General features: G+C 64.1%; 2 protein-coding genes across 3 annotated transcripts; both read right to left on the reverse strand.

Moving 5' to 3' along the window:
* Positions 1-854: 854 nt before the first annotated feature.
* On the reverse strand, positions 855-9,726 carry LOC142025131 (major histocompatibility complex class I-related protein 1-like). Of its 2 annotated transcripts, XM_075017663.1 has the most exons (7): positions 9,610-9,726; positions 7,918-8,175; positions 6,949-7,224; positions 3,345-3,620; positions 2,782-2,898; positions 2,451-2,483; positions 855-1,429 (listed from the first exon to the last, which is right to left on the reverse strand). In XM_075017663.1, exons 1-7 carry the CDS (start codon positions 9,668-9,670, stop codon positions 1,356-1,358), a joined length of 1,095 nt encoding a protein of 364 aa, XP_074873764.1. In that variant the 5' UTR covers positions 9,671-9,726; the 3' UTR covers positions 855-1,355. The 2 variants fall into 2 exon arrangements, with proteins under 2 accessions (XP_074873764.1, XP_074873765.1); XM_075017664.1 differs by lacking the exons at positions 855-1,429; positions 2,451-2,483; positions 2,782-2,898; positions 3,345-3,620 and adding an exon at positions 6,395-6,717.
* Positions 9,727-12,867: 3,141 nt separating this feature from the next.
* LOC142025173 (HLA class II histocompatibility antigen, DM beta chain) lies at positions 12,868-20,297 on the reverse strand. The gene is made up of 6 exons (XM_075017727.1): positions 19,997-20,297; positions 18,448-18,724; positions 15,770-16,056; positions 15,125-15,241; positions 14,068-14,103; positions 12,868-13,801 (listed from the first exon to the last, which is right to left on the reverse strand). Exons 1-6 carry the CDS (start codon positions 20,046-20,048, stop codon positions 13,791-13,793), a joined length of 780 nt encoding a protein of 259 aa, XP_074873828.1. The 5' UTR covers positions 20,049-20,297; the 3' UTR covers positions 12,868-13,790.
* Positions 20,298-20,878: the final 581 nt, after the last annotated feature.

Raw genomic sequence — 20,878 nt, forward strand, 5'->3', positions numbered from 1 at the left:
AGGCCGGAGCGGGACATCCCCTCGTCCTTCGTAGCTCCGGCTGCACAGACACGCTCGCCTCGCGCTGGGCTGACAGCGTGGGACTCGCAGCTCGGCGCTGTGCAGAACGCGGGAGCTGGGTGGGAAGAGGGTTTGGTGCACAGCTCCGATGTGAGCCTGGCCAGAGCACAGACTTTCCCTTCCGAGAAATCGTTGTCCTCACGGCTCTGCCTAGGACCTCTCAGGGGCGTAGGGCGAAGCGCCGTATTTACTGGTGAGACGTGTCTCGCTCACGGTGGTATCGTGTGCACGGGACACGTTACACTCGTGAGCTCACATGCGCACATTCCACCTGCTTCTGGTTAGCAGCTCGTCGCTCCCTGTGGCTTCAGCAATCATACGGGTGAGATCGGGGAGGGCTGGGGGCCGTTTTCTCCCCATCCAGATCCAGATGGATGCTCCAATGTTGAGGAGACCTGGGGTCCCCCTACAGGACAGTGTACAAGAATAGCGGCCTCTCTCGCACGCCAGGCTACACCAGTTAATCATCCCACGCACGTGCAAAGACCTATCCACCCTTGGCTGCTTCAGCCAACCCTGGCGCCTCCCTCTGGGCACCACCTTGGCGCTGCCACACCCATCCTCAGAGAGGCCCTTTGAGTCTGACTGCCAAGGTCAGCAGGACGCCTGGTTCTCCCCGTGACAGGTCGTCACTGCCCGTGGGTCTGGCCCTATTCCCCCTCCAACTGTTGCAGCTGCTTGGGGGTGCCGGCCTCCCACGCCTCATTCACGCAGCAGTCAAATGGGAGGATCCAACCTGCTACAAGGACGTTCTCTTTACCTGCATTATTCTCAGGGACCATTGCACCAAGATTTGATCCAAAAGATTTAATACTAGGGCCTCTATATGCATCTATTTACATCCAGAATCACATACACACATCTAAATTATATACAAATATACACGTACAAAGTTAACGAGAAAATGGTACAGAAATTTAGCTACGACATCAGCACTCGGGGACTGGGATTTGGCCCCTTTGCCCCTCGCATGCGGGTGGAACAGCCCATAATTCCCCTCCGTGGGGCTCCTGCCCTGCTCTTTGCCTGCTTGTTGGGCTCTGTGCTGGTTCCTGCAGTCGGACAGCAGAAGGGCCCGTCGCTGACGCAGGCGGCACGGCCCCTGCAGAGACGGGAGATGGACTTTTGGCCAGAAGAGAAGCGGAGTCGGTGCGGCAGAAGCAGAGAACACAAACACTTCAATTCAGCTTCCTCGCACTCAAATCCCAGAGGGGGGAATTGCTGGAACAGCCCAGTGGGAATCTCCTCAGGGCAGGGGGTCAGAAGACAGATCTGCCAGCCACACCTCCCTGCCCCTACCTCCGTGTCCCCACGCTCTGGCACTCAGCTCCTGACGACGAGCTGGAGGCAGAATCGTCCCCAGTCTTTGCTACAGAGAGAGAAGAAATCGTGCAGAGACGGCGTAAGCCGTGGGATCCCTGCTAGGGAATGGGAACGGGAATTTGCTCTGCGCTCCCCCCACACTGCACCCTCCCCGCACCCCAAGCGATGTCCTCTCTGTGCAGCGACCTGCCCCAGGCTGGATGGACCCGGGGTCCAACCCCAAAGGCCGTGTGTGAGCCGGGTTGCACCCGCCCCGACACGCCCCAGGGCTCTGACTTCCCCAGGCTCAGCGCTCCCAGCGACCTGCCCTCGGAGCGACAGTGGGACGCCTGCAGCCCAGAGCTGCTCCCTGGGGGAGGAGAGTTACTGCTCACGTCCAGGCACTGCTGGGCTCCCTTCCCCCGTGGGACCTGCCCGCCCTGATGCACAGGGCAGTGGCGGGTTTAGAGCTACTGGCGCCCTGTGCACCTCCATTTCCCACCCGCCCCACGGACCCGCAGGGCCCACCGGGCACCACTGGGACAGACATGGAGTGGGGGGGGGGTCGAGCTGAACCCACACCCCTTCCTGCTGCCCGCACCCCTCATGGCCCCTCGATCCGGAGCTGATCACTGGGACCCTGCATGCTGTGCGAGCCCAGCCCCTCAGACCCAGGCTGCCAGGGGACAGAGCAGGACCCTGGGCTGGAGACGGGGCCCCTGAGCACGCGGCCAGCCGCCGAGTGAGGCATGACACCGGCAGGGTCCCAGGCTGTCAGCAGAGCGCCCAGGCCCAGGGCTGGTGGCCAAGTGGGACTGGGAGCCAGCAGCGGAGCCCCCAGGGAGCAGCAGTACCAGCAGCCGGGATCGGGGTGGCTGGGTGCAGGGCTGGGACCCCAGTAGCCCCACACCCCCTTACGTCCATGCCTGTGAAGCCCTGGGCACAGGCCAGCGGCAGAGCCCAGCCCAGCGCTCCCAGCAGCCCTGGTTCCCGGCTGATGTCTGGGGCCTCAGGCCTCTGCACCGTTTGTTTCATGGTAAATCTATCCCGGCACTGGGCGTCTGGGCCTGTACCCGGGAGTTACTCACTGGCTGCAGGAGTGTAGATGGGCTTCAAGGGGCCTGAAACACAAGCAGAGAGTGAGGGTCAGTGCAGGGGAGCGGGGTGAACCCTCCCCCATGGGAACCCCCTCCCCTGTGACCTGCGCACGTCTCACCCAGGCCAGGCCCCCCAGCATGGCACACGGTGCCCAGCCATGGGCACAACCCACTCTGCCCCCAGCAGGGCTGGGCTGTGGCGATCGGCCCTGCCCCACGGTCTCACCCCACCTCTCCTTGGGGGGGCAGTGGGAGGAGCCATTCCCGCTGGGGCTGGCTGGGCCACCCCACTCCCCAGACCGCCCCACATCCCAGCTCTTACCTGCTGATTTTCTCCTCCACAGCCAGACTCCGACTCCTACGGCTCCAGCCAGACCCAGCGCGACCAGGCCGATGGCAGCCAGGATCCAGCGGGGCAGGGGGCCCTTCTTCCCAGGGGCTGTGGGATGGAGAGGGGCTCAGCTCACCGAGGGGAGCCCTCACTGGGGCAGCCAAAGGCCAGGGCATTGACCAGCTCCCCAGGGCCTCTGCAGAGACCTGGTCCCAGGGGAGGGAAAGGCTGAGCCGGGAGGGGACGGGGATGGGCCCAGAGCAGGGCTCTGCCAGGCACTGCCGGCCGCACACACCACTCAGCTGGGCCCTTCCCTCGTAACACCAGCCTGTGGAACTCACTGCCCGGGAGCCCACCACGGCCAGACACTTCACCAGGTTCACAGGGGGATCGGCCATTTCCGTGGGTCACACCAGTACCCAGAGACAGGAGAGATCACACAGGCGCTGGGCAGGAGATGGACTCTGCCGGCACCAGGCTCACGTGGGGTGTTCGTAATTCCCATAGGGCGGTGCCCCCCCCTCCAGCCCTGCCGTTCCCGCTCCCCACCATACCCCAAATGAGCGCAGGCTCCAGCAGGCTGGTGTGCTCCACCCGGCAGGCGTAGCGGGGCCCGTCCTCCTGCGGGGAGGTCTCCAGGGACGACTGGGTGTAGTAGGTGCCGTCGGCGTTGGGCAGGATCCCGCTGGAGCCCGTCTCCGCCAGGACGTCTCCTCCGCCCCGCACCCAGGAGAGGTGGATGGGAGGCGGGTAGAAGCCCCTGGCCCGGCAGGAGAGGCTGACGGAGCCGTCGGGGGCGTCTCTGCGAGAAACTGACACCACAGGGGGCCCTGGGGTGGGGGGGAGGGTGTGAGCCACATGCCTGGGGCTGAGACCATGTAGCAGGCAGAAGACAAAGACCCCACAGCACGGTGAGTCCTCGTGTGTGAGACCCGCCCCCACTCACACAGACTTGTGACGGAAGCTACTGAATTTGGTGGAAATCTCTGCAAGCTCATTCAGACTGCACTAACCCCTGCTCACATCGGTGTCGCTGAACCGTGTGCCGTCCTGCACTGTCCTGCAGGCAGCCTGTCAGCGGCCCATCACCAAACCACCAGGCTGGCTCAGCCCAAACGCCCCTCTTGCCCGGGGTCCTGTCGCCCCAGAATGGCCCATGCCGGGCGCCCCGGAGGGAGTGAACAGCACAGGGAATAACTGAGTGATCCCTCCCCATCACAAGCAGCAGTCAGGGGCACCCGCCCTGCCCAGCCCGGCTAACAGCCATTGAGGGACCCACCCCTTCGCTAGCCTGTTGTCTCAGCCTCTTGTAGTCCTGGCCTTCACAACACCCTCTGGCAAAGCGCTTCACAGGCTGGCAGTGCGTTGGGGGAAGACTCACTTCCCTGGGTTTGGGTTAAACCTGCTGCCCATTCATTTCAAAGGGCGAGCCCCTGTGATGTGAGACAGCAGATAACGCTGCCTACATACTCTCTCCATGCTGGCTGCCACTGGAAGGGCCTTCACCTTGTCCCCTTTAGTCAGCTCCCTCCCAAGCTGAAAAGACTCAGCCTTTCTGCTCACTCCTCAGATGGCAGCTGTCTCTTCTGCCCAACCATCTGTGGCCTTCTCTGAACTTTCTCCAGTGCCATCATACCTGTTTTGAGAGGAGGTGACCACACCTGTATGCAGCATTCGGGAGGTGGGCGTTCCACGGCTTTATACACAGGCAAGAAGATATTCTCAGTCTTATTCCCCATCCGGTTTTTTAATGATTCCTGACACCCCGTTTGCTTTTGTGACTGCTGCTGGGCACAGATTCGATGTTTTCGGAGCACTACCTACGACGACTCCCAGCTCTCTCTGGAGCGGTAACAGCTCGCTTAGACCCCTCGCTTTATACAGATGGTTGGGACTTATGTTTTCCAATGTGCGTCACTTTGCATTTATCAGCTCTGAATCCCATCAGCCAGCTTGCTGCCCTGTCACCCACTTTTGTGAGATCCTGGTGACGCTCTTCACAGTCTGCTTTGGACATAACTGTCTTGAGCAGTTTTGTGTCATCTGCAGATTTGGCCACCTCCCTGCTCACCCCTTTTTTATAGATCACGAATGAATATGTGGAATCAGACTGGTCCCCGGATGCACCCCCGGGGGATACAAATCGCTGCTGCTGTCTATTCTGAAAGCTGACCACTTACGCCTCCTTTGTTCCCTATCTTTTAACCGGCCGCCATCCCGGGAGAGGTCCTTCCTTCTTCTCCCGGAGCAGCTTACTTTGCTTAATGGTCTTTGGTGAGGGACCTTGTGCGAGGCCATTTGTGGTACATCTTTACAGATCATTTCCAACCCGTTATACGTTTGCAAAGGGGGCCAAGCTGAGGTGTGTACGTAATGCTCACGAGTCACTCGTTATGGCTGTATTTCCCGAGTGCCTGTATCACTTTGCACTCGGAGTATGAACATTAGGTGTGTGTCTGTATCGCATAGATCAGCTCCTGGAGCAACACCCACAGCACAGCTAGCCAGAGTGCCTGGCAAGGGCTGTGAGGCAGACTGGCCCATCAGGGAACATGCAATGAAGCACGAACACAGCTACACTGAAGAGACTTGCTGCAAGCCTTGAATCTGGAGTGTGGGCCAGGGCACCTGCCTGGAAAGGCCTGAGTCTGCTCAGGCGACAAACTCCATTTTGCAGCTGTACTTTTCTACAGAGAACAATGGAATTCCCTCCACGTGGCCCAGGTCCGGGGAGCTTCCTCCACTCTGACTTCAGCCCAGCTTCTCACCTCTGGAGGATCTTTGCCGTAAACTGTGCTTGCATGAGGGACGGGTGACCCATCCCAGCAGCGGACGTGTTCCAGAGACTTGATTTAAGCCAGCAGTTTATTCCATCTCTGCCACAAGCCTGACCCAAGAGCTTTGCCACTGGCACGTGTCATTTGATTCTTTTAACAATTTTAACTTTCTTTCTTTCAGTAAATCCTTACAAGTTAGACACTAAGGGGCCGGCTGGCAGCTTTCTGGGCCAGCGCTGAGTCCTACATCGACCTGAGAACGTGGGTGACCCCTTGGGATCAGAAGAACCTTTTCGGACTTGGTGAGGCGGGTTGCATAATCTCTCATCTGCACAAGGAGCAGCGCTGGTGGTGGCACAGAAGAACCGGGGTTCCCAAGGGGACGGCTTGCTGCCCAGCGTGGCAAACAGAAGAGCTTCTGCGTGGCAGGCTTGGAGCCTGATAGTGTACGTAACCCCCTCTCTAAGCAACTGGTTCTGATTGGAGCCTCTCAGCGATGCCCCCAGACCCCTCCTTCGGACAGTCTTTCTGAACGTCTACGTTCGCCATATCCCTGCCCATACCCAGATGGCCATTTAGGGCACTGAGAGCCAGGTTTGCAATGCCTTTTGTCGCCGATCCCCTGTGAACTCCTGGGGAAACAGGTGCCTTCATTTGGACACCCCGGGTGGCCCCATCAGCCGCTTCAATCCCTTTGACGCGAGGCCCCGTCCCCATCCCCAGCTCTGCCCTTGGCTGCGGATATGTCAGCTCTGGGTGCAAGGCATTCGGAACAAGCCTTTAATTTGTATAACAACAAAATGCAGAGCAATACCCCGCCCCCGCCCCCAGCGCTGCCTCCTTCACGGCCACGACGGCTGTGCCTTTCCCGGCTCCGACTTGCCCAAATGAACGGACTCACAGTGCAGAGTGGGAATGTTCCACCCCGGTAAGGGCAGGCTGAGGCACGCAGAAGCCAAAGGGGAAATCCCTGCAGAACAGGGATGCCCCAGCAGCCACACCTGGCCAATAGCACGGCTGTGCCAGCAACCATCCGGACCTCTCGGAGTCCCTTCCTGCCCTGTGGTTCTGTAACTCTGACACTCGCCACCCGTCTGGTTGTCCTGCTCCATCCACCACTTGGTCTCAAGCTTGGCTGAGCTTGAGGTACCTTACAAAGGAGGTCAGCGTCATTATCCCCACTGTACAGACACAGAAACTAAGGCACAGAGCTCGGGAGCGACTTGATGAACAGGACACCGGCAGAACTAGGGCCAGAAGGCCAAGGTCCTGAGTCCCAGGCCAGTGTGCTGACCACTGGGACAACCTGCCCCTCACAGGCACTGCCCCCTGGAGTCCCTGTGCACCAGGGCCCACTGAGAACTCACCAGAGCTCACTTACCCTGTTGCTCCAGCACCACCTTTCCCTGCTGCATCAGGCTGCGCAGGGTCCCCAGGCACTCGTGCTGCAGAAACCGCTGGACGTACTGCGTGTAGGTCCGGCCCGTCTCCCAGCGCTGCTTCTGGATGAAGGCCAGCGGCGCGGCCGCCACCCACGTCCCCGTCTGGTGGTCAAAGCTGATGAAGTCCCTCCCGTCGTAGGCGTACTGATACCTCAAGTCACGGGCGGCCTGGCCACTCAGTGCACAGCTCACGTGAACCTGCTCCGTGTGAATACCTGCAGGGGAGGCAGAGAGCTCAGACCCTGCCTTGTGAGCTGGGAAGGTGGGTCACAGGCAGGTCCATCAGTGGCTACGAGCCAGGCTGCGGGGAGGTTGTCCCTCTGCTGTCAGAGGCTGGGGATGGGTAAGAGGAGAGGGATCGGCTGACGATTCCTGGTTCTGTTCATTCCCTCCGTGGCTCCTGGCACTGACCACTGCCAGCAGACAGGACGCTAGGCTGGATGGGCCTTTGTGGACATTCTTAGGATCTCCAGCTGGAGCAATTCTGAGCAGACAACTCTCGCATCTCCATTCAGAACAACCCCGCTCGGATTTGTCTAGTCTGGAGACGAGATGACTGGCCGGGGACCTGCTGACAGCTCTCAAGGACGTAAAACATTGCTGCAAGGGGCACGGAGAAAAATGTTCTCCTGAACCCCTGGGCACAGGCCAGCAAGCAATGGGGTTAATCTGCCACCAGGGAGGTTGAGCTTGGACCTGAGGAAAACCCCCGAGCTGTCAGGGTGGCCCAGCGCTGGGGTCGGTTGCCTGGGGAGGTGGTGGAATCTCCATCGCTGGAGATCTTTAAGAGCAGGTTAGACGAACCCCGGCCAGGGATGGTCTAGACGGGGCTTGGTCCTGCCACGAGGGCAGGGGCTGGAGTCGGTGATCACCTTCCTGCCCTGTGGTTCTAACTCTCAGACACTCACCGCCCGTCTGGTTGTGCAGCTGCATCCACCACTTGGTCTCAACCTTCGAGCCCAGATCGTGCCTCAAGAACTCCTGGGTCTTTTCCTTGACGTACTCAGCGCCCACGGCCTGCGCAACCCACGCCTGGGCGGGCCGGACCTCTCGCGTGTCACTGCTGTAGTGTGCGATCTTCACGTCGTCCAGCTGGGCCATCATGAAGTAGCGATGGGTTTCTTCATCAGTGACGGCTGTGACGAGTATACCCAGGCGGTGGTGCCCTACAGTCACAGCAGAGAGGTTGACTTATATAGATGCACCCCGGCTTGCTCAGGAGAAGTGAGAGTCACCCCGTGGGGAGCAGCAGAGACCTCCCAGCCCCGTCCCCACCCTGGGCTGGCTGACTCGCACTGGAGCTGAGGGGGGAGCAGGAAGGACAAGCTCTTAGCCTGCGCCTCTGGAAGCCGGTGGCTTGTTTGGGGGCGTTAGCTGCCCCCCTTGCTCTGAAGCTGCGAGGGGAGTACGAGCAAAGCGTCCCCAGCAAAACCTGGGGCATTTGTGGCCCAGGGGCCTGTCTGCAGTGTCCACAGAGGTATGTGTGTGTAATGTCTGCCTGTGTGTGCACCGGGGTGGGGGGTCGTGCGTGCAGGGCCTTCGGTGCTTACTGAGGTTTACTGAAAAAATCCCTGGTAAGTTTGGTATGTATTTATTTTACCCTGATAGCGGCTCACTCGGCGACACACAAATTTGACTCGGACAACATTTCCCAAAGTGGGGCACGTGAAAGGATTTCAAGGGGTACACGGCAGAAAAGGAGGTACTAAAAATCAGGAGATCAGCACCGGGACAGCACCGGGAGGGGAGGTACGCCCAAAAGGGGCACGCAAATGGGTTACGTTTGGGAAACACCGGACTATGGTCACAAGCTCGGAGCTGTGCCAGTGGGCGGATGCGTTCGTGTCGATAATAAATTAGCCTACCGGGAGCGCGAGGCTGGCTGTTAACCTAGGCAAGGGAGAAAAAGCACAGATGTGTGAATGTGGTCAGAGGGCAGATCAGGAAATAGACTCAGAACTAAAGTCCTTTTGTATTTAGTATTCCGACTAGTCCCTCTTTGTTTCTGTTTTCTGCCCCCGCTTCTCCGGCGTGAACCCCAGTACTGCACCAGCCCAGACAACTAGGACGTTAATAATTGCCACTGTTTTGCAAAGGCCAAGCAAAAAGCAAACGAAATAGCTGAAAACAAAGGGCCTGAGGCAGTGCAACCATATTTCCCAACGGGAAAACCAAACACCGCGAACTCTCCACAAGACACCCCACCCCTGCACACACACTCACCCTAGCCAGGCTCCCGCAACTGGGCTCACCCTGCGCCGCCCCCCCACACCCACAGCCACAGCCAGAGCTCACCCCGTGCCCCCCTGTTCCCCCACACACACCCCCAGCCAGGGCTCACCATGCACCACCCCAACCCCCTCCCCCACACCGACAGCTGGGCTTCAGCCTGCGCCCCCCAATTCACCCCAGCTGGGCTTCACCTTGCACCCCTAATTCACACCAGCTGCGCTTCACCCTACACCACCCCAACCCCCCCAATTCACCCCCAGCCGAGCTCACCCTGGGACTCCCCAATCCCCCCCAGCCGGGCTCACCCTGCGCCCCCCCCACTCAACCCCAGGCGGGGGTCACCTTTCGCTCCCAGCCCTCCCACTCACCCCCGTGGGCGGGTGCAGCCAGGACGCCCCCGAGCAGAGCCAGCAGCAGCGCCCCGGCCATGGCCCCGACACCGAGTCACTGTCGAAAGTGAAAGGAGCACCCTCTGGCGAGATACACCGTCCCTCCCCGCGCCGGCCAATCAGAACGCAGGCCGCACCCTGTCATCACCAGTATCCGGGCAGAGGTGTGTAGGAGAGGCCAGGTGGACACGCCCCCGAAGTGAGGCCTGCCTCTTTCCGACCAATGAGAACTCAGTCTGAGACCTTTCATCACCAGTATCCGGGCAGAGGCGTTTGTGCGAGGTTTGGCGGGCTCGCCCTGGCGGAAACCCCCCTCCCGATTGACCAATCATGATGTTAGCAGCCGTCTTCATCATCAGTATCCGGGTGGAGGTGTGCGGCGAGGCGCGGCGGACACGCCCCGGCGATAGCCCCGCCCCGTGCCCGGCCCACGTGGGGCTTGCGGCGGCCCCTGGCCCCAACCCTCAGGCTCCGGGGCTGCGGCCCGAGCGGGGTCAGGCAGGAACTCTGCGAGCGGCTCTTTTACCCGCGCCGCTGCGGGCCTGAGCGGGCACGGCTGGGTGGGGCTGGGCCGGGCTGGGCCGGGCCGGTCGCTGGGGGGTCAGGACACCCCCTCCCCGTCGGAGGGGCAGTGAGCTGGTCACAAGCGCTGGCAGGGGGGTGGGGCTGCACCCCCTGCCCTGTGGGGGTCCCCATCACACCCAGGGTCAATGGGTCCAGCCCCTGCTTGGGGGGCGTCACCCCTTCCCTGCAATTGTGCGGGGGACAGTCACTGGCTGGGATGCTACAGCACATCTGGCGGCTGAGCTCTGCAACTTTATCCTCACACACAACTATTTCAGATTCAGTGACAATATATACCTTCAAATCAGCGGCACAGCTATGGGTACCCGCATGGCCCCTCAATATGCCAATATTTTCATGGCTGACCTAGAACAACGCTTCCTCAACTCTCGTCCACTAACACCCCGGCTCTATTTACGCTACATTGACGACATCTTCATCATCTGGACCCATGGGAAGGAGACTCTGGAGGAATTCCACCGGGACTTCAACAACTTCCACCCCAACATCAGGCTCAGCCTGGACCAATCTACACAGGAGATCCACTTCCTTTACACTACCGTGCTTATACACAATGGACACATCAGTACCACCCTGTACCGTAAACCCACTGACCGCTACTCCTACCTCCAGCTTCCATCCCAGACACACCACACGATCCATCGTTTACAGCCAAGCACTTAGATATAACCGCATTTGTTCCAACCCCTCCGACAGAGACAAACACCTACAGGATCTGCACCAAGCATTCCTGAGACTGCAATACCCACCTGAGGAAGTGAGAAAACAAATCAACAGAGCCAGACGTGTGCCACGAAGCCTCTTACTACAGGACAAGCCCAAGAGAGAAGCCAACAGAACACCACTAGCCATCACCTACAGTCCTCAGCTAAAACCTCTACAGCGCATCATCAGGGATCTACAACCCATCCTGGACAATGATCCCCCACTTTCACAGGCCTTGGGAGGCAGACCTATCATTGCTCACAGACAGCCTGCCAACCTAAAACAAATCCTAACAAGCAACTATACACCGCACCACAGTCACTCTATCTCAGGGACCCATCCATGCAACAAACCTCATTGCAAGCTCTGCCCACATATACACACCAGCAACATCATTACAGGACCTAACCGGATCAGCCACACCATCGTGGGCTCATTCAGCTGCACATACTACCAATGTAATTTATGCCATCATGTGCCAGCAATGCCCCTCTGCCATATACATCGGACAAACTGGACAGTCTCTACGTAAAAGAATAAATGCACACAAATCAGACATCAGAAATGGCAATATACAAAAACCCATAGGAGAGCACTTCAATCTCCCAGGACACACAGTAGCAGATTTAAAAGTAGCTATCCTGCAGCAAAGAAATTTCAAGAACAGACTTCAAAGAGAAATTGCTGAGCTACAATTCATCTGCAAATTCAATACCCTCCGCTCAGGATTAAACAAAGACTGTGAATGGCTGGCTAAATACAAAAGCAGCTTCCCCTCTCTTGGAGTTTACACCTCCAGATCTACTGATGACAATACAACTCAGCCTGCCTGACTGAGCTACCCTCGTTATCCCCAGCCTTGCTCTGGCCTATTTATACCTGGCCTTGCAGATTTCCAGGACCAGCATCTGAAGAAGTGAGTTAACTCACGAAAGCTCACGCTCTAAAGTTTTCTTTTAGTCTATAAGGTGCCACAGGACCCTTCGTTGCTCTACAGATCCAGACTAACACGGCTACCCCTCTGATACTTGGCTGGGATTAGCGCTCTCTCTCTCTCTCTCTCTCTCTCTCTCTCTCTCTCTGTGTGTGTGTGTGTGAGAGAGAGAGAGAGAGAGAGAGAATTAACCCTTTCCTTGACATTGCCAGGCCTTGGGCCCTGGTGCCCTCAGCCATGTAGCAGGGCCTGTAACAGGCTCCTGGCCCTGGGGATCTTGGGCACGTTGGTCCGTCCCAGGTGCAGAGTTAGTGAGTGGGGGCTGGGGCGGGTTAGGGAAACGTGGGGCTGCTGCCCTGGGACATCAGTGTTGCCAGGTCCTTCTGGCCTGCAGCTCCTGACGCAGCCGTTGCAGGGCCACGCACCTCCCCAGGATGTGGGGTGATGAGCCCCCGGCCTTAGCACCTGCCTGCGTCCTGCGCGCCCTGAGCCATTCCAGCAGGGATCCACCCCCACTCCCCACACTCCCTTTGTGGGTGGCCAGGTTCATTGTCCTGCAGAATGCTGCTGTCCTGGGTGGACGCAGAGAGATGCCACCAGCTGCAGGTGATAACGTGGTGAGCCAACAGCAAAGGAGGAACCCAGGAGTCCTGGCTCCTCACCCCAACCCCAGTTCTAACCCCCTCACCCCCAGTGCCCTCCCAGGGCTGGGAATGGACCCAGGAGTCCTGCTCCCAGCCAAGTGCGGTAGCTGCACCCTCTGCAGTTGTGGGACGGGGCCAGCAGCTGTCCCCTCTGCACTGAGAACGGGCCCTTCCCAGCTTGCCCAGGGCTCCTGGCAGAGGGCACGCAAGGGGGCAGGGGTGCTACTCCCACCATGGAGGGAGCCCCCCGAGCCAGGGGAGCAGCTGACTGAACAGTGACATAACGGGCAGCATCTCCCCCACCCGCACTGAGCTGGGGTCCCCGGGCCCTGCCCCCGCCCCCCACCTGCAGCAGGACGCGAGCCCGGCGGCTGGAGACCAGGTTTATTGGGCGACAGGGACACAGCGCAGCACAGACATCAGCAGCCGCCGGCAAATCTGTCTGGGGCGAGGGGACCGAGGGGGTCACACCCAGGGCCCAGGCCTGACCCGGCCTCCCCAGCCAGCCCCTCCTCTGGCCTTAGTCCTGCTTCCTGGGTAAGAGGTGTCACCAGGCTGCCCCGGGCTCAGGTTAGGAAGGGCATCGGCCATGGGGCACGGGAGGGAGGCCGTCCCACCAACGCCCCCGTCACCACCTAGCTATTGCTGCAGGGCCCAGGGAAACTGAGGCTCACACCCGGGGTTCCTAACGTCCATTCGCCACATCTCTCCCTGCTACCGGACCGGGGGGCCAGACCTGGGAGAGGCTGGGGATCAGAGCAGGTCCTTACAGCTGTACAGGGTGGAGGCTCTGCCTCTGTGGGGCTGGGGTGGATATCGGGGTTCCTCTGTTCCTTCGGGGGCCCAGCTGTACACAGTAGGGTGCCTGGTGGCAGTGTGTGTGGGGTCAGGGGCTCCCAGAAAGGAGGGGATATGGTGAGTAGGTCCCTCCATCCATCTCTGGGGCTCACAGGCACTGTGTGGTGTGCCAGGAGGCGGGGAGGGCAGTTGTATGGGCTCCGGGGCAGGTCAGGGAGGGGCTGAGAATGAGGGCTGGATTCAGGTCGTTATAGCTCTGTATTGGCCTGCTGGTCCGTATAGGCCAACTGGCTCTGGTTGGGAATGGGGGGCCCCACGGTGGGGGGAGAGCATGAGGTGCTGGTCCACATGAGCTCCGCGGGGGGTGGGTCTGAGCCGTCCTTTCTGTGGTGCCGGGCTGGCCCGGAGACCTGGCCTGGCCACGCGGTTCCTGACTGCGTCGGCGTGGGGCGATGGATCCGCCCTGGAGGCCAGGGGATCGGAGCCCAGGGGCGCTAGGTGCTGCCTGCAGGGTAAACGCAGAGAGAGAGGTGTGAGCGGATGGACAGACAGAGAGACAGACATGGCAGTGCGGACGGACGGATGGACAGATGTGGCAGTGCGGACGGACGGATGGACTGACGGACGGATGGATGGACAGACGTGGCAGTGTGGACGGACGGACGGACGGAGGGAGAGAGTGACACAGAACGGCAGAGGGATGGGATGGGAGGACAGAGGGCCGCGTGGGACAGACGGACGGAGGGACACCAGGCGGCCGGTGGCCGATACCTCTGGGATAGTTGTGTCCTGCGAGGGGCAAATAAGCTGAAAGGCGAAAGGAAAGAGAGTTAGTTGGGGGGCCCCGTCCCCACCCCATGCACCCGGCCCAACCAGCAGGGGGCGCCGGGTGCACACCACCACCTGCAGCAGGGCTGGGGCAAACGCCCACCCCCAGCAGCGCGGGCAGCAGGACACACGCACACCCAGCACCCCCCCCCCACACACACACACCCCAACAGCGGGTAGCAGCAGACAGACAGACAACCCCAGCAGGGCGGAGCAGAACACCCACCCACACACCCTGCAGGACACACCCATGCCAGCAGGAGGCAGAGACACACACACACCAGCAGGGGGCAGTGACACATACCCCCACCCCAGCAGGGGGCCGTGACACACACACACGCATGCACGCACGCACACACCCAGCAGGGGGCAGTGACACACACATGCATGCACGCACGCACACACCCAGCAGGGGGCAGCAGGACACGTGCACACCCGGCACCCCCCCCCCCCACACCCCAACAGCGGGTAGCAGGAGACAGACAGACAACCCGAGGGCGGAGCAGAACACCCACCCACACACCCTGCAGGACACACCCATGCCAGCAGGGGGCAGACACACACAGCAGGGGGCAGTGACACACACACACACACACGCACACACACACACACACACACACACCCCAGCAGGGGGCAGTGACACACACACACACACACACACACACACACACAGCAGGGGGCAGTGACACACACGCACACACCAGTAGGGGGCAGTGACACACCCACAGACACACATACCCACACCCCAGCAGGGGGCAGTAACACACCCAACCACACACACACACCAGCAGGGGGCAGTGTTGTGCACACAAACACACATCCACGCACAGCAGCAGGGGGCAGTGACACACCCACCTACCCACACACACACCCAGCAGGGGGCAGTGACACACGCGCACGCACACACACACACAGAGCAGGGGGCAGTGACACACACGCACACCCCAGCAGGGGGCAGTGACACACACACACACACACACACATGCACACGGCTCCTTACCCGGGGGAGGCGCCCGCCACCAGCACACCAGGCCGCTGAGGAAGAGGATGAGGCCCAGGCAAAGCACCACGACGGCCGCGCTGACCTTCACCGTCAGCCCTGGGGACAGGCCGGGACCTAGGGGCACACGGGGGGGGTTAACGGGGGCGTCCACCAGCGCCCCAGCCAGAGACCTGCCCAGACCCCCACCCCAGATGCAGCCCTAGGCCCTCCGCCCCACTTCCTGCCCCACAGTGCAGACCCAGGACCCCCTTCCCCTGCCCTCACTGGGCCTCCCCACGCATCTCCCCTCCTCGTACCCCTCCTGACTGTCTTCCGCCTCATACACCTCCCCCGCCCTGTACCCCTCCTGACCCTCCCCCGCCTCGCACACCTCCCCCCACCCTCTCCCCACCTGACCCTCCCCCGCCTCGCACACCTCCCCCCACCCTCTCCCCACCTGACCCTCCCCCGCCTCGCACACCTCCCCCCACCCTCTCCCCTCCTGACCCTCCCCCGCCTCGCACACCTCCCCCCACCCTCTCCCCTCCTGACCCTCCCCCGCCTCGCACACCTCCCCCCACCCTACCCCCTCCTGCCACCCCAGCCTGACCCTCCCCCACCCTGCCCCCTCCTGCTGCCCCCACACCCGCCAGCCCAGCTCACTCCAGTCCTCCTGGTGGGGCTCCGGCAGGCTGGGGTGCTGCACGTGGCAGGTGAAGGTGTCCCCCTGCTTGGGGGTGGCCAGCAGGCTGACTCGGGTCTGGTAGGTCCAGTCGCCGTTGGCCATGCTCAGGCTGCCCGGCTCCCGGGGCTCCAGGGGGCTCCCGTTGTACAGCCAGGACACCAGCGCGCCCGCCGGGTAGAAGCCCCAGACGTAGCAGGTCAGGTGCACGGCCCCCGTGGGGTTCGACAGGGCGGTGGGGACGATGCGCACGCGGGGGGGGCGCTGCGGGGGCAGGCAGTGTGTGGGCCGGCGCCTGGTACCCCCGTCCTGCCCCGCACACGGGGATCCGGCCCCAGCCTCGTACCCCCGGGTCGAACCCACAGCACCCCCGTAGCCACGGGCCCCACGGCTCCCTCCCCCCCACCAACTCCCTGCCACGGGCCCCACGGCTCCCTCCCCCCTACCAACTCCCTGCCACGAGCCCCACGGCTCCCTCCCCCCCACCAACTCCCTGCCACGAGCCCCACGGCTCCCTCCCCCTCACCAACTCCCTGCCACGGGCCCCACGGCTCCCTCCCCCCCACCACAGCTCGTGCCCCCACCAACTCCCTGCCACGAGCCCCACGGCTCCCTCCTCCCCACCACAGCTCCTGCCACGAGCCCCACGGCTCCCCCCCCCCACCAACTCCCTGCCACGAGCCCCACGGCTCCCTCCCCCTCACCAACTCCCTGCCACGGGCCCCACGGCTCCCTCCCCCTCACCAACTCCCTGCCACGGGCCCCACGGCTCCCTCCCCCCCACCAACTCCCTGCCACGGGCCCCATGGCTCCCTCCCCCCCACCAACTCCCTGCCACGCGCCCCACGGCTCCCTCCCCCGCCACCAACTCCCTGCCACGCGCCCCACGGCTCCCTCCCCCGCCACCAACTCCCTGCCACGGGCCCCACGGCTCCCTCCTCCCCACCACAGCTCCTGCCACGAGCCCCACGGCTCCCTCCCCCCCACCAACTCCCTGCCACGAGCCCCACGGCTCCCTCCCCCTCACCAACTCCCTGCCACGGGCCCCACGGCTCCCTCCCCCCCACCAACTCCCTGCCACGCGCCCCACGGCTCCCTCCCCCGCCACCAACTCCCTGCCACGCGCCCCACGGCTCCCTCCCCCGCCACCAACTCCCTGCCACGGGCCCCACGGCTCCCTCCCCCCCACCAACTCCCTGCCACGGGCCCCACGGCTCCCTCCACCCCATCAACTCCCTGCCACGGGCCCCACGGCTCCCTCCCCCCCACCAACTCCCTGCCACGAGCCCCACGGCTCCCTCCCCCCCACCAACTCCCTGCCACGGGCCCCACGGCTCCCTCCCCCCCACCAACTCCCTGCCACGAGCCCCACGGCTCCCTCCCCCCCACCAACTCCCTGCCACGGGCCCCACGGCTCCCTCCCCCCCACCAACTCCCTGCCACGAGCCCCACAGCTCCTGACCCCACCAACTCCCTGCCACGAGCCCCACGGCTCCTGCCCCCACCAACTCCCTGCCACGGGCCCCACGGCTCCCGCCCCCACCAACTCCCTGCCACGGGCCCCACGGCTCCCACCCCCACCACAGCTCCTGCCCCCACCAACTCCCTGCCACGAGCCCCACGGCTCCCTCCCCCCCAACCAACTCCCTGCCACAGGCCCCACGGCTCCCTCCCCCCCACCAACTCCCTGCCACGGGCCCCACGGCTCCCTCCCCCCCACCAACTCCCTGCCACGGGCCCCACGGCTCCCTCCCCCCCACCAACTCCCTGCCACGGGCCCCACGGCTCCCTCCTCCCCACCAACTCCCTGCCACGAGCCCCATGGCTCCTGCCCCCACCAACTCCCTGCCACGGGCCCCACGGCTCCCTCCCCCTCACCAACTCCCTGCCACGGGCCCCACGGCTCCCACCCCCACCACAGCTCCTGCCCCCACCAACTCCCTGCCACGGGCCCCACGGCTCCCTCCCCCCCACCAACTCCCTGCCACGTGCCCCATGGCTCCCTCCTCCCCACCACAGCTCCTGCCACGAGCCCCACGGCTCCCTCCCCCCCCCGCCAACTCCCTGCGATGGGCCCCACGGCTCCCTCCCCCCCACCAACTCCCTGCCACGGGCCCCACGGCTCCCTCCCCTCCACCAACTCCCTGCCACGGGCCCCACGGCTCCCTCCCCCCCCCCCACAGCTCCTGCCATGGGCCCCACGGCTCCCTCCCCCCCACCAACTCTCTGCCACGGGCCCCACGGCTCCCTCCCCCCCACCAACTCTCTGCCACGGGCTCCACAGCTCCCTCCCCCCCACCAACTCTCTGCCACGGTCCCCACGGCTCCCTCCCCCCCACCAACTCTCTGCCACGGGCTCCACGGCTCCCTCCCCCTCCCACCAACTCCCTGCCACGAGCCCCATGGTTCCCTCCCCCCCACCAACTCCCTGCCACGAGCCCCACGGCTCCCTCCCCCCCCCACCTCCCTGCCACGAGCCCCACGGCTCCCTCCCCCCCCACCAACTCCCTGCCACGGGCCCCACGGCTCCCACCCCCACCACAGCTCCTGCCCCCACCAACTCCCTGCCACGGGCCCCACGGCTCCTGCCCCCACCACGGCTCCTGCCAGGGGCCCCCCAACCCCCCCAGCTCTGTACCCCGCACCCCACTCACTCAGCCGCTGCCCGGTGTGGGCCCAGAGGTGCTGGCTCTGGCTCTCGCAGTCCTGGCGCCCCCTGGCCATGCGCTGGTGCCAGTGGGGGTCCCGGTTGAGGACTTCGGTGAGCTGCTGGGCCACGTCGTTGAGCAGCCCCATGTCGCAGGCCTCGAAGCGCTGGTGCCCCGCGTTGTAGCACACCAGCGGGTTCTTGTTGAAGACGAAGGCGAAGCTGAACCACAGCACGGAGCCGTTGGCTGCCAGGGGGCACTCGGTGGCCAGGTGCACCAGGAAGGCGCCTGCAGGAGACAGGCACAAGGTGGGACAGAGCCGAGCGGGGGCCGGGGGGACAGAGGGCGGGCAGCACGTTGGGGGGCGTGGCTGATGGGACTGGGACCACAGCAGGGCATGCTGGGGGGTAAACCCCGCCGAGAGAGGGCGTCTGCACAGCTAGAGCCCCACAGGGAGCGTGTGCTGGGAGCCCTGGGGGTCAACTTCCCTAAACTCCTGGGGGCACAGACTGGGGTTAACCCCCCCACAGCCCCTACGGCACAAAATGGGGTGGTACCCCCAACCCCACCACTAGGGGCACAGACTGGGGTAATACCCCCCCACAGCCCCTTGGGCACCAAATGGGGTGGTACCCCCAACCCCACCACTAGGGGCACAGACTGGGGTAATACCCCCCCACAGCCCCTTGGGCACAAAATGGGGTGGTACCCCCAACCCCACCACTAGGGGCACAGACTGGGGTAACACCCCCCCACAGCCCCTTGGGCACCAAATGGGGTGGTACCCCCAACCCCACCACTAGGGGCACAGACTGGGGTAATACCCCCCCACAGCCCCTTGGGCACCAAATGGGGTGGTACCCCCAACCCCACCACTAGGGGCACAGACTGGGGTTACCCCCCCCACAGCCCCTAGGGCACCAAATGGGGTAATGCTCCCCCTAGGGCACAGACTGGGGTTCCAGCCCTAGGACAGTGTTTCTCAGCTGGGGGCGCTGTACCCCTGGGGTACCCCGAGGCCTTCCCGCGGCTGCAGCTACTCATGTAGCGCTGGGCGCTGCTTCACAGCGGCCACGTACAAACGCGGTAAAGCCGGTCCCGTCTGAACGTCCCCCCGGCAGTGACGGGTCTCGCCTGCCCCGCGGCGTTCCCGGTCCCGGCCCCGCGGGTGAGGACGCGGCTGCTGGCAGCGCTGGTAAGTGAGGGGCGACTCGGGGGCCGCGGTCACCCGGACAGGGCGCAGGGCCCCTGGTGCCTTGTGGGGCGGGCGGGGCTTCGTAGCACGGCTGAGAGGCGCTGCCCTGGAGCCAGGGACCGGGGTTAACCCCCGCCCCCCACACGGGGACCCTGGGGGGAGCTGAGGGGGGGGAGCCCAGGGAATTGGGGGGCGGGAACCCCAGCAGGTGAAGGGGCGGGGAGCCCTGGGGAGTTGGGGGACGGAGAGCCCAGGGGAGTTGGGGGGCGGGGACCCCGGGGAGCTGAGGGACGGACAGCCCAGGGGAGTTGGGGGGCGGGGACCCCGAGCCCCCCACCCTGCCTGTGACCCCGGCGGCGCCTCACCTGCTGCGTGGGGGCTGAGCGCCAGGACCAGCAGCCCCAACACCTGCCTCATTGCCCCGGGGCGCGGGACCGGTCCGGCGGGGTTCCGGGGGCTGCGCTTCTCTGCCGCCTCGGGGCGAGACTGGGGGAGCCGGGTCCGCTGCAGAGGGGCCCTCCTGGGTCCTGGGGTGCAAAACTCGGGGGGGGCGGGTCCTGGGTCTGCAGCGGCCTCTGGGGGCCGGGATTTGGGGGCACAGGTCCCGTCCGGGCTCCGCGGGAGGGTCCGGGGCCTCAGGTCTGTTCCGGGCTCTGTGGGGGGGTCCGGGGGCGCAGGTCCGGTCCGGGCTCCGCGGGGGGGGAGGTCCGGGGGCGCAGGTCCGGTCCGGGCTCCGCGGGGGGGGGGGGTCCGGGGGCGCAGGTCCGGTCCGGTCCGGTCCGGGCTCCGCGGGGGGGGGGGGGTCCGGGGGCGCAGGTCCGGTCCGGGCTCCGCGGGGGGGTTCGGGGTCCGGGGGCGCAGGTCCGGTCCGGGCTCCGCGGGGGGGGGGGGTCCGGGGGCGCAGGTCCGGTCCGGGCTCCGCGGGGGGGTTCGGGGTCCGGGGGCGCAGGTCCGGTCCGGTCCGGGCTCCGCGGGGGGGGGGGAGGGTCCGGGGGCGCAGGTCCGGTCCGGGCTCCGCGGGGGGGTTCGGGGTCGGGGGGCGCAGGTCCGGTCCGGTCCGGGCTCCGCGGGGGGGGGTGTCCGGGGGCGCAGGTCCGGTCCGGGCTCCGCGGGGGTTCCGGAGTTTGGGGGCGCTGGTGTCTCCCGCCAGGTGTCGGCTCCGGACCCCTCCGCCCCCCGCCGGCCCGGACCAATGGCAGCTGGCGGCGCGGCCGCGTCACCAGTCGCCGGGTGGAAGCGGCGGGGCT

The sequence above is a fragment of the Carettochelys insculpta genome, chromosome 22 (genome assembly GCF_033958435.1).
Source record: "Carettochelys insculpta isolate YL-2023 chromosome 22, ASM3395843v1, whole genome shotgun sequence".
Taxonomy (NCBI): Eukaryota; Metazoa; Chordata; order Testudines; family Carettochelyidae; genus Carettochelys; species Carettochelys insculpta.

Coding starts and splice junctions, on each gene's coding strand:
- LOC142025173 (XM_075017727.1), bottom strand. CDS start 20,048: ATGAGGCAGGTGTTGGGGCTGCTGGTCCTGGCGCTCAGCCCCCACGCA. Junction 18,725..19,996: donor GCTCAGCCCCCACGCAGCAG/GTGAGGCGCCGC, acceptor TGTCTCCTGCAG/GCGCCTTCCTGGTGCACCTG. Junction 15,242..15,769: donor GCCCCACCAGGAGGACTGGA/GTGAGCTGGGCT, acceptor GTGTGCCCCTAG/GTCCCGGCCTGTCCCCAGGG.
- LOC142025131 (XM_075017663.1), bottom strand. CDS start 9,670: ATGGCCGGGGCGCTGCTGCTGGCTCTGCTCGGGGGCGTCCTGGCTGCA. Junction 2,484..2,781: donor GTGGAGGAGAAAATCAGCAG/GTAAGAGCTGGG, acceptor CTTGTGTTTCAG/GCCCCTTGAAGCCCATCTAC. Junction 1,430..2,450: donor CATCTACACTCCTGCAGCCA/GTGAGTAACTCC, acceptor CTCTCTCTGTAG/CAAAGACTGGGGACGATTCT.